Source organism: Pleurodeles waltl, chromosome 7, assembly GCF_031143425.1.
Source record: "Pleurodeles waltl isolate 20211129_DDA chromosome 7, aPleWal1.hap1.20221129, whole genome shotgun sequence".
NCBI lineage: Eukaryota > Metazoa > Chordata > Amphibia > Caudata > Salamandridae > Pleurodeles > Pleurodeles waltl.
Genome location: NC_090446.1, coordinates 905,686,878 through 905,699,809, shown reverse-complemented (window position 1 = coordinate 905,699,809; position 12,932 = coordinate 905,686,878). Strand labels below are relative to the sequence as shown.

The 12,932-nt window shown below is 39.4% G+C and overlaps 1 protein-coding gene across 1 annotated transcript in view; it reads left to right on the top strand.

Moving 5' to 3' along the window:
- The window catches only part of CSF1R (colony stimulating factor 1 receptor), a 182,122-nt gene that overhangs the window by 82,860 nt on the left and 86,330 nt on the right, over positions 1-12,932 (top strand). The window contains exon 7 of the mRNA XM_069199529.1: positions 12,234-12,343. Coding sequence (XP_069055630.1) covers positions 12,234-12,343 — 110 coding nt within the window. The remainder of the gene's footprint in view (positions 1-12,233; positions 12,344-12,932) is intronic.

Below are 12,932 nucleotides of genomic sequence, written 5' to 3'. Positions count from 1 at the left end.
AAATGGAGTGGCGGTTTTCCATCCTTAAGAGTTGGAGGGCGGCCTGCACCGCCACCCGCTAAACTGAAAATGAGGGCCTAGGTGTTGTGTTATTTTCTAATTTGTATTTTCTATAAATTATTTTCTATGAAGTTGTATAACTTTTACATGTATTTTTCAAATTATGTATTATTGACATTTTTATTTGTAATATTTGTAAAAGGCATTTTCCAAAAGTTCTTATGTTTTTGATAGTTTAAACTTTTTATATATTATTTAAAATAATTTAATATTTTTATTTAAGGTGTTTAATATTTTTGTACATTGGAACCTATAAACTTATGTTACTCTGTTTTATATTTTTAAACAATATAATGGTTTATACATTTTTATAACTTATTATAGGTATTAATTTTATATTTATAGTTATGTATTATAGTATTTTAAATTTATAGTTAAGTATAGTAAATCTCTATTTAGGCAATGATGTGGTAGTTATTTCAATTTAAGGTTTTAATTTTTTGTGTTATTTCAGATAATTAAAGCATATTTCTGTAATGTATTGTTTTTAATGTAATGTGTATTATAAATTTATGGTATTAGTTAATTTTTAAGTTTAGAAGTATATTATTTTCCTTAATGTCCTTAAGTTTGGGGTGGAGATAGAGAATTGTACACCCAAAATTCCAAAACATTTCACAATTTGGTTGCATTTGAAGTGGGACTGGTAAAGTGTATCCCCCACCCCCAAAGTTCAACACTTTCCTCAATGTGGGTAAGTTTGAAGTGGGAATAGTAAACATGAGCCCATCAAATCCAACACTTTTCCCAATACCCCAAATCAGACCCGACTCCAAAACACTTTACCAAATAGGGTTATGTTTGCTCTGCTGAACTGGGTATACTGCACTTGAGTCCCTCAAAGTCCAACACTTTCCTCAATCTGTTAAGTTTGGAGTGATAAGGTTAAATTGGGCCATCTTCCCCACCAACCCAATTATTTCCACTTTCTTTGATTTTGTAGTCTGTCTGTCATTTTGGGGTGTTTCTGGAACTTGTAGTCAGGGTTTTCCGTTGCTGGTGTCTGGTTCAGGTAAGACTACTTTAAACTTATTTTGTATGGGTTTAGTGATGGGGAAGGTGTTTAGAACTAGGCTACTATTTGTAACTGGATGTATTTAACTGTATTTTTATTTAGTGCACAATACGCTAGTCTATAGTGTTGCGGTAGGTCTTACTGTAAAATGTAATGTTTCATTCTATTTTGTATGCATGTGCTATTAGTTTAAGATGGATTTTAATTCTTGTTCCCTGTGATTACATGTGTACTAATGCTTTAAGTGTTTTTCTGTGAGTTTCAGTTTTTTTCTTTATAGGTTTTTATTTTCAGGCTTCAGAGTTTATTTTTAACCTTAATGTGTTTTGTATATTTCTTCAATGGAAAAGCTATGGTTATTTTTTAACCAAACATGTTATTTCGTTTTACTTTTTCATTCATTTTTTGATTTTCTTGGACCAGTTATTTATTTTTTATTTTTTCCTAATTGTTCGGCTTTTGTGTGCTTTCTTTGGATGATTGGACTCATACTGGGTGTTCTATTTTATATATGGTTTATTTTCACTGTATATGGGTTTCTCTTTATCAATGTTTTTTGGGATTGCATTTTTTGGATCCTCGTTTCACTAACAAGCGCTTCAGCTATGAATTCGTAAGTATTTGTTTATTTGATTTATTTTATGTAATTAGGTGGCAAATGTTTTTTTGGGATGTTTCTCTGTACTCCATACTTATGATTTTATAGTGCATATTTGTATAGGTAGTAGAAAAGTGTTTGTTTAGGTAAAGTAAGGGTGGTTGTTTTGCATTGTATATTTATCTTTTTTATATTTAAATAGTAAATTGTAATTATTAACTTGCGTTTTTATCTTTTGGCATTTTTGTATCCAGTTCGATATTTTACACTTACGTTGATACAATCTAGAACTTAATATTCATAAAGTGCTAGTGTTTCTGTTTTAGGCAGGTTAAATGGTGTTGTAACATAGTATGCATCTTTGTTATAGTAGGGTTCTTGCTACTGAATCTAAATATGACAGGGTTGTCAGGGAAGAATCTTACTTTGAATTCTAGAAGTTCATGCATTTGTTCTGTTTGTTTGGAGAATTTTGGTTTGAGATGAGGTGGGACTTCTTCCATTCTCAACTTCTATTAGCTTTGTTCGTTTTTAAGTATCTGTAGGAATTGGTAGAGTGTAGGCTGGATTTGTCTTTGGAGCCTTCTGCTGTGTTATTTGTTGTTGCTTCTTGGACCATGGTGCTGTTATAGATGTTCCACCATGAATTGTGATATTTGGGTTGGCATCTGTGACCTGATTGGTGCAGGCGACCAAACAAAGTATCCCTAAAATAACCCATTAGTGTAGCTAGTTTCTTTTCATGTTGTTGGTAATAGGAGGATTCAAGTAGCAAGTCATAATGCCCATTGACTTCTAATGCAGGAACATATGTTAAAGCTAACTTTTTTATTTCGTACACAAATCCTAGTTTAGTTGCATAGTCTATATTTAGGGTGGGTTTTTGGAGGTGTCTCAATCTGTAGATAGTAGAGAGATGGTAGAACCCCTAAAATGCAGTGTGTTGATAGATTGTAAGTATGGTCAAAATCATTGCCTGTTCGAAGTCTATGATGATTTTCTGTGAGTTATAGTTGTTAGTGTGTTATTATATATGTGTTAGCATTTTATTTTTAAGTTCTGTTTGAGATGCAGTTTGGTATGTAAATGTGCAGACACTAATGGGATGTTTTTATTTTTATAGTGAACAAGTATTGTGTACATTTGACTGAATGGTGGAGGGCCTGACTTTGAAAGTGCCATCCATCAACCTTGTGTTATATTAAGATTAGGAAATTGTAACTGGTACCATAAATTATTTTTCTATCTTTATTTTATTTGCCATATGCTGAAAAGGTGTATTTTCTATGTGTGATTAATAAGTGTTGGGGCATGTTCATATCTACTTGATAGCATTACTGGTGTTTCTCTGGTTGTTCTATGTGTTCTGGCAATTAATATTTTAGGGTTGGCATTCCAAGGAATTGGCCTGTGGCCTAATCATCTATGTTTGCTATAATCGATTTTAAGATAGGCTGTAGTGAGCTCGTAATGGCCTCTTTTAGGTCCTGTAAAATACTTCTGAGTTCTCTTTTAATAATATTAGGGGAGTGGTTATGTTCTCTAATGTTTTCAACAATTTAATTTTTAGTCATAGCCCTGCCATAGCAGACATTTGAGTAGTATTTGGTGCATCTTTAGGATGTCTTGTCTCTGTTGGTGCTCTTCTTACTGTAAATATTTCGTCTAATATTTAAGAACAGCTTCTCTTTTGGAATTAGATGTGTTTTGCTCTTTCTAACATATTGGGCCTTATTACGAGGCTGGCGGACTCAAGACCGCCAGTCTCATGTTGGGGGTAAGACCGCCGCAGCTGTGACATTCCGACCACCACCTTACGAGGTGGGTGGGCAGAACTGCCAACCTACTGCTGTCCCCGCCATGATCAGTGATCCTGACGGTCCAGTAGTAATTCACTACCATAAGTTGTTTATCATGTTTGAGGGGACCGTGAGCACGTGTGGAACACAAGTTGTTTCAGCCATTATTTCTGCCATTATTTTAGATTCTTATTTTAGATTCTTGTAAGCACCCTGGACTCAGCATGGTTATGCAGACTTACACATTGGGGTACCATGTATTTAGTTTGTCACATAATTTGCACCGGATGGCCAATTGTTTGGCATTTTTAAGTCTTTCTTAGTGCTTTGAGCTTATTGTGTATATTTTGGTTTATTATTAGGCAACCTTGTCCCTTTCTAGTCCTGATGAGGCCCAGAAATGAAGGGGCCGAAACGCGTTTACACCTTTTGGAACGTGGCAAGTTTGGGTAAAAAGCGTATTAGACCCTCCAGAACTACATCACACAGTGCAAGGAACCCCAAGAAGAAATTTATCAGGGTCCAGCACCTGTGGGTATAGCTATCCACAACCATCGCTTTTGAGTGGATTACAACTTCAAGTGATTTCTGTACCACTACCTCCAATGGAGGAAATTCAGTTGGGACAATTTCCAGACAAAGTATTTTTGTTATGTTTTGTGATTGGTTTGCATTTAATCATATGTTCCGTAATTGTTGATATTGTGTAAGTGTATCCTTGGCGCTAAGTTCCAGCTGTGTTGGGACATTCCATTTCTCTGAGTTTTTCTCTCTCATCGTCCTGCTTGATTTTATGTGAATACATTTTGTAAAGAAATTATCTCCCCAAGAGAGAATTCCTCACTTCTCTTTGCAGAGAATAGAGTTATTAATCCCGGCCTTTTGACCAATCTTTTGTTATAAATTGTTTCCTTACCCAGGTCAGGTAGGGTTTGTTGGGTGAACCTTTTCTTCATTACATGGTCTGGTAGTAATCAGCAGGGCGGGCTGAACACAGCATCGCCCTGGTGATTACAACCTTGTTCTCCGCCAGCCATTTCATGGTGGTCTGACGCCATCAGAAGGCTGGTGGAGAACAATTGCAGGGAACCACAGGGGGGCCCGCTCCACTTCCCATGCCAATGGCATAGGAAGTGGCATAGGAAGTGCAGGGGTCCTCCTGCCCAGCACTTTTGAAATGTGCACTGTCTGCTGTGCAGACAGTGTGCATTGCAAAGGTGCCAGTACACCCCGGATGCAGCAGGATTGCCACTGGCTCAATTATGAGCTGGTAACAATGCTGCTGCACCTTTCCCACTGGGTTGATGGGCAGGAATCTTGGTTCCCACCTGTCAGCCCAATGGGAAAGTTGTAATAAGGCCGGTGGGGAGACTGCCACTTCGATGGCAGTCTCCTCACCACAGGTCTGGCAGTTGGGTTTTCTGACTGCAAACTCGTAATCAGGCTCATTATCTGTTAGTTTTGGAACATAGAAAATATACATTTTTTGAAAAAATAATAGGTTGAAGTTATATTAATTTTAACATTTTTACATTGTTGGTGCACATTTTAACTTTCATTCTGGATGTTGTATTACTTTGATTTAGTTCTACTACTTTACTTTGTAGGTTCTTTTAGTGTTGGTTTGGGACAGTTTTCATTTTCTGCAGTTTCAGGTGAGGAAAACATTGATAGCTGCATCAGTTTATTTTTTAATATAAAATGTAGTTATGGCTTTGTTTTATGGTATTTTCTAATATGTGAAGCATTATTTTACTCTATTTTATTATTTGTTAAAGCATTGGTCTTACTTTAATATACATTTTGTGCTTTGGTTGCGATATATTTACTTTTGAGGCGGTGTTTTTGAATTTCCGGGATTTTGGCCCTGATTACGAGTACCTGTCTGCCAAACTCCCGACATGGTGGCCGCCACTGTAGAGGTGACCTGTCTGCCCCACCCATTATGACGCTGATGCTGGGAAACCAATGTTTTTGCCAATCAGTCCAGTGGGAAATGGCGGCAGCACTGCTGCCATCCGCAGGGGGCACCAGCAGACAGTGCGCATTAACAGTGCACATTACAAGGATGCTGGGCAGGGGGCCATGGGCATGGGCAGTGTAGGCCACCTGCACCTGTTCTCCGCCAGCCTTTTCATGGGGTTGAAACCACAGTGAGAAGGCTGGTGGAGAACCAGGTTGTATTCAGCAGAGCAGCGCTGCGTGCAGCGCCGCCCTGACTGCTTGCAATCTGCACCCGCCATCAGCCCATCGTGATCACCGATCCCGGCTGAGACGGCTGTACCCTTCTGGTTGGTCTGCCAGGGTCCTAATGTGGCAGTCGGACCGTCACAGCAGCAGCAGTCCAGATCGCCACCGCGAGTCTGCCGGTCTAGTGACCCCCAAATTTTTAATTAGGCCCTATGTCTTTTTCTTTGTCTTAGTGTGTTGGAGAAATAAATATGTTGCATTGTTTTAATTATTTCTTATCCTAAAAATACTTTTAGTTATTTATTCATTTTGATAGCTTTCATTGATTTTTACACTTATTTTGTAGTTGTTAATGATTAATTGAACAGTTGCAGTCTTTGTAGCCTTCCAGTCTTGCAGAGTGATGCTGCCCTACTCCTTTTACCAAGTCTTTATGGCTTCTTTACTGATTGTTAATTGGAAAAGTGTTTATATTTGGTAACTATTTTTAAGTTTAATTTGACTGGAGACAAGTTTGAATATTTCTTGTATCATTTATGGTAAACACTAATCAATGATTTTTGTTATTTATTTAAGATATATATATATATGTATATATATATATATAGGTTTTTTTGTGTGTAAACATTTAATGTAATATTGTGTGTTTTATTTAAAAATATAATGGTTTTCTGGTGTTTAATATTTTTTTCGTGATTGTTGTTATGTTTCATTAGTTTTTATTTCATAGGCAATATTTGTGATTTCTAATTTTTGTTCATGATATTGTTGTATTTGGGTTTTTCTTGCAATATTCTTGACACTTATATTTGTGTATTTATTGTTTATGTATAGGGTGACGATATTTTTGTTTTTGATGTTTATTTGGTGAAATTAGTGTATGTCGATATTTGTTTTCTCATTATAGTGTCATACAACCTTCATGACCAGATCCATTCCTATTTTCTCCACTGTGCGCTGTAGGATTTTGAATCTGATGGTGTCAATCTTTCTGTTGTAATCAGTGAATGCCAGGGACAGTGACATCTCTTTGTTCTAAGAGCCTGATTTATACTTTTTTAGTGCTGCATTTGCGTAATTTTTTGACACAAAGGCGGCATAAACGTACAAAATATAATTGTAAGTTTGCGCCGCTTTTGCATCAAAAAATTATGCAAATGCAGTGCTAAAAAAGTATAAATCAGGCCCTAAATTCCTCAACCAATTAGAGTAGAACATATGCTTGCTCAATGGTCTATGGGCCATTTGTGAAGCCTTCTTACATTGTGCTGAGTATATTTTCAGCTTCCATCTAGTCTTTAAGGTGAAACGGGGTACATTTGGTGAATATCTTAAGATCTTTGTCCAGAAGGCTGATGGGCTGATATCAGCTTAGATTTCATCTATCCCTTTCCTGTTTATTAGGGCAATCACACTTTTGCATCATCAGGATGGGAATTCCTGTGTGCAAGAAAATGACTTGAATGAGGGCATTGCGTTTTTTATTCACAGAGTTTTATTCACTGAATTGTCAGGCGTTCAAGGAACCTTATTGGGTCCGGGCAACTTGTTGTTAACTACTTCATTTAGGGACTTGGTGATACTGGTCACATTGGCTCATTCTTCATCTGTGGTTTATCTATCTTCCAGAAGAGTTTAACTCTGCTGGCATGCATCTACTTTTTGTGCCATTGTGATTCCCTTATTGCAGAAGATTCCCTCAACCCACGATTGTGTTGACATTAATGTGCAAATTTGCTTTTTCTATGGCAACAAGGTGGCAGTTTGTCCTGCATTTCTTGCTGGCCACCTTTATGCATTCTTCACACTTCATGTTTCAGAATTCTTTTTTTCAATTTGAGCAACATTTTATATATTGTGATTTCATGTCATGAGGCATTAAATGTCAGTTTCTCTTGGGGTTAGTAATTTAACAACTAATCAACTGCACCACAAACAAGACCTTTCAACGTTAAGGACCCAAAGCTCCAACAGACCACTTCCCTCTTTCCCTCCCTTAATATGGCCTCAACATGATATGTTTACGAAAATATAACACAAATAAAGTGAATTAGTAAACACTTTAATATGCCAAATGATTTTACCTGATTTGTCGAAGGTGGACAGTTTTCCTACTTATTCTCCATATGAATTATGTTTCAAACTGCTTGGATTAACACTCATCGGTATTCTGATGTACATGCTTACTTTCTTCCTTTAACTCTTGTTTTGAGGACCCCTGGCACACTTTTAATTGCTATATTTCCCGGTCATAGGAGAAAGTATGCCCTAAGTACTCGTGCATTGCATAGGACATTTTTCCACAGTAATAGTTATACCTAGACATTGGAATGAGCAGCATATCTACCACAAACTCCTTCATAAGCATTTACCCCACTCTTTGCCTAGAGACACATACCTTCATGAACCCTTTCACATAGATTGCTGAACTTTGCAGTTGTTTGTTTAACAGAGGGTGCTTACCCTCGGCTGTTGTATTTTCTGTGGGAATTTAGAGAAATAACAGTGAATGTATAAATGAATATTAATTTCCAGTAATCATTTCATCTGAGAACTGCACTATCATCACTAGGGACCCCCTTAAGAGAGTTAAATTGAAAGTGAGGTTGCAGTAGACTTGAATGGATGACCTGTTCAGGTTACACCATAATCCTGGATGTATCCAGACATGACTGACTTGATGGTCTGCAGCTCAGTCAGGGCTAACAATGAAGTCAGTACCTGTCATGCACCTATAATCCTGCATTCATTTTGGGATCCATCATGGAGACCTAATGAAATAATTCATGCTTTGCTGAGGGCAAAAGGGAAAGACTCTGAGGATCAGTTTTAAACAGTTAAGGACAGAAATGTTAGGAACAGTCTCTCAGTGCTGGAATGCACAAACGTACTTGTTTATTTAATTTAGTTAATATTTTTTTAGGACCACATTTATCCTTGCACCAACAAAAGTACACTTTGCCTTTCAAGGGTCGGGTAAAACATGAAGTTCATACAGTCTGTAATCAAAAGGATCTTCCCTGCTGGCTTTTCAGATCTTCGGATGGTTGGGACAAACATAACAGTGGCTGGTGTATGAGTGACTAGTGTGTCAGGCTAGCGCCAACAACCAACAATTCACCACATGGCACATGCATGACCCATGGTTACGTTACCATGGACTCCAAATTCCTGTCCATACACTTATGCTTGAAAGACTAAGGGCCTGATTCCGACTTTAGCGACCACACCACTGTCACGCAGGCTCTCATTATTCTAATGAGACTACTGGGTTTCGAGCGGCAGAATCACCTGCAGTGTGGGAGACTGAGTCTGACCCACTACGGGGGACACCTGTCGCTCCAGACTGGGTTTTGCTTCGGCTAACTAGCAATGCCTCATTTGGGCAGCTGAGCACATGACATAAATGGTTTCTCAGGGAAGCCGTGGCCACTCTGGTCACATCCGTTTCTCTCAGTTACATTAGTCTCATATACATAATGACAAAAAGAGGCAGTATATGTTTCAGTAAGATTTTAATGAAACAACTGCATCTTATTTAGCAAAGGGTGAGCTGCAATAACCAAGACGGCACAACATAACAAGATTAGAATTGTGACAAAAAGAGTAAAGCATAAAAATAACGCTACCATGTTGTCACTAGAGTCAATTGACTAATTCCTACCTAGGTTCGACTAGAGCACAGCGTTTTAAGCTCTAAATCTGTCCTTCAGGTTCCCCTGGGAAGACATCATCCCTCATACTTGAGCAAAGGCCTGAATTCTGCATTAGCATCTGTAGCGAAGCATTCTGCAATTAGCATACAGTTGTGATTCTCTGGCTGGAATCTCACTCTAACGTATAGAGGACAGGGAAGTGTTTTTATATTAAAACAGCAGATGTTCTAAGAAACTGTCCCTATGTAAGAATGTCGCTTTTCTGTGAATATCAGAGACTAAACTCATACCCCTATCACTGGCAACCTATCTTTCTATAGCCTTGGAAGAAGCACAGAGTGAGCAAGAATGTCTTGTTTGAGAACAGAGTTCTGGCCTAGGCAAAAACAGTCAGATAGAAGAAAATAAAACAAGACCGTGAAAGTCACTACTGTAAAACTAATAAAGCAGAGCTGAATAAAACGTACCTAAGTGAAAGTGCACAGCAGCAGGCCTCTTTATGCTAAAATAACATGCATGAAGCTTACTGCTAAAATGGCTACACAACACTGCCAGCCCGCTTCGGCAGCGGTTGGGAACAGGAAGCCAAGCAGGCGGCATCCTGACTGTCGAATTCTGACCTCACAGTGGGGCTGGCAATGTGTTGGTGCTGCAATCATGGGGACGGCAATCTTAGGCTGTTGTAATAGTGTGAAGCAAATTCGGGCCATGCTGCTGAGCCGCCAGCCAGTCGGCGGTACTGTGTCCCTAGAAAGTGGCACAGTGCGTGCACCTGTCTGGCCAGCATTGAGGCGCTGTGAGTGAGCATTAGCTCACATGCTCGATGGGCATAATCGCCCTAGGGCCATTGTTGTGGCCCTTACCCTGCCTTTCCGCTGACCTTCACCTGTCGGGGACCCCAGCAGATGAAGGTTGGGGGAAAGGCAGGTCCTGATCAGTCCAGCGGCTGCTGTGGTGGATCTGCCTCCATTGACCGCCTCCACTGCCACCACCGCCGCGTTAGCAGCAGTGTTTTTGGCAGTCCAGATGCAGTGTCATTGCCATCGTCATTATCGGGCAGTCAGACCACCGAGGAGGTGGCGCTCTGACTGCCGAAAACACAATGGCAGAACTCGTCCGCTTTCATCGTAATCGTCCCCTAAATGGCTCATATACATATGTGTGAGAGCCAAATGCCAATAATCTCCTGAACCCATTGTATGAACCCCAAATTTTACCTTAGGCAGTTCAGCTCCATGAGCCTTCTCATTGTTCTAGTGGTAAGAGACTACTTTCCCCATCAATAACTCAAACGTAGCAGAGTAAAGTCATAACTAGAAACTGGGTCCACTCAGGAACTGAGTTCTAGATCAAAAATAAGTTCTTAAGGTTTAAAACAGAATCATTAATGAAACATTACAGAAGAAATGCATACTTTGTCATGAATACTCAGATAGAGAATACGGAATCAGAAATCATTACAAAATCCTAGTTAGGTAATAAAAAGCCCTCTAAATTTTAAGTGGGAAACTCATAGCGCTTCAATACCTCATCAGGGGTAGTAAGGGCTATATAAATACTATTACAATACAATAAAGAGTGACAGCATCCTAAGTGAGGAAGAAAATCTCAGAATAATCGGACAGAATGTCTAGAGCAAAATGGAAAGTCGCCCCAATCCTTTCAAAACCAGGGGTTTCAATGCACAATTTATGTTTATGAATGATTAAAACTGCAAATTGACATAATACAATCATGATTAGGTCACATTGGCAAATCAAAAACAATTTATTAAACCTGTTCCTTAAAGTAAGATAAATCTTTGCTTGCTTCCTCACAAATTGCACTCCGGAGACGTACAACCCAATATGAAAAATGTCTTAACAATAGCCCATAGAATTATATTCTTCTGCACACTTGCATTGGATCTTCATCCATTTTATTTAAATGGTGCCTTGCATAACAATGTGGCATAATACATCATTTATCACACTTCTAATTGATATACTCATATTGTTTTAAGTAAAAATTCATTAGTTCATAGTTACGTTCATACGCACCATTACATTACTCATTTGCACAAATAGGTCCTCGTAACAAACCTGGCGGTCTCATGACCACCTGGTTTGTGGATGGTGGTTGGACCGCTGCCAGTGCAGCGGTCCGAGTGCCATATTATGACTGCAGCAGTCCTGCAGCTGTCAGACCGCCAGTATCGCCAGGATTAGTTGTCCCGACCGTCTGATGGTCGTGGGGGTCCTAATCCACCAGGGCAGTGCTGAAAGCAGTGATGCCCTGGGGATTACGACTTTGTTATCCGCCATGGCGGTAGCACCACCATGAAAAGGCTGGCAGAGAACGGGTGCAGGGGTCCCGCTGGCCAGCACCATCACAATGTTCACTGTCTGCTATGCAGACAGTGAACATTGTGATGGTGCTAGTGCACCCTGCGCTCTACAGCATTGCCGCCCGGCTCTTAGGGATGGTGCATTAGGAGATCCATAAAATCACGATATATGAAAAAATGTGGTGAAGTTAGAATTTGTCTGACTCATTACTCGGTCGCAAACATGACTGATATCCTGTCTACCCTTTTACAAGTGTCATCAGATAAAAATGCGTGTGTAATACAGTGGACGGGATATCTGGCACATTTGTGAAGGAGTAACCCTTTCGACAAACTCTAAATGTGGCCTTAAGTTTTTTCTTCATTTGCAAATGGCATTATTTGTACTGCTAACACAGAGGGTCCCTCCATCCCTCAAATGTAAACAATATTTGCCTCTCTATTTACATGAGTACATAGTTCTGGCTTTCTGAAGCAATGTTAAGGAAGCACCTCACTGCTTCTTTTTTATGACCCAGTATGTGTCTCATGGGATTGTTGTCTTCAGGGTCACACTTACAAGTCTTGTGCCAAACTTCATTTCTTGCAGCTACTTGAGCACACTCACCTTGTACCGACCGAAGGAGTCCGAAGTTGGCCTATATACATTCTTTGCTGTCAATTCTGAAGCCAACAACTCCATAACCTTCTCGTTGTACAGTAAGTAACAGTACCAACAGTGATTTAAATTATCCGAATGGTGTATCCAGCAAGAGAAGTTGTAAGAGGGAGAACACATTCGTGCGTGTAGGGTTCCATGGAGATTTGTGTTACTGAGAAGGTAACAGTGGGTGTAGGACTCATAACTGAGATTTTGGACGTTTTAAGAAGTGAAGGTGTGACAGGGGGGTGTAACACAGGCCACTGCGGAGCAGGTGAGGGCCATATTAAGCCCAAGGATAAGGAATATCTATGAGATATGGGAGACTACCGGACCCCATATCACCTTCTGCGGAGGCACATAATTTTGCATTGTGCCTGTGAGCATGTAAGCGCAGAGTAATTTGTGGGCAGTGAGTCTGATTAGAAATCAGATTACTGTTTCAGCATAGAACATGTAAGCAATGTTTGGACCCAGAGTAGGCCGTGAAGTCCCTGTGACATGAACCAAGAGGTAACTTTTCCGGTAAGAAGCAGAAATAATTTTGGGTACTCAGAAGACCATAGAAGGGAAACGGATCTGGAGGGAGGACTTTAAAGGAAGCCTAGAAAGGAGAGGATTACCATGGACAAGTTTGAAATACTGAGT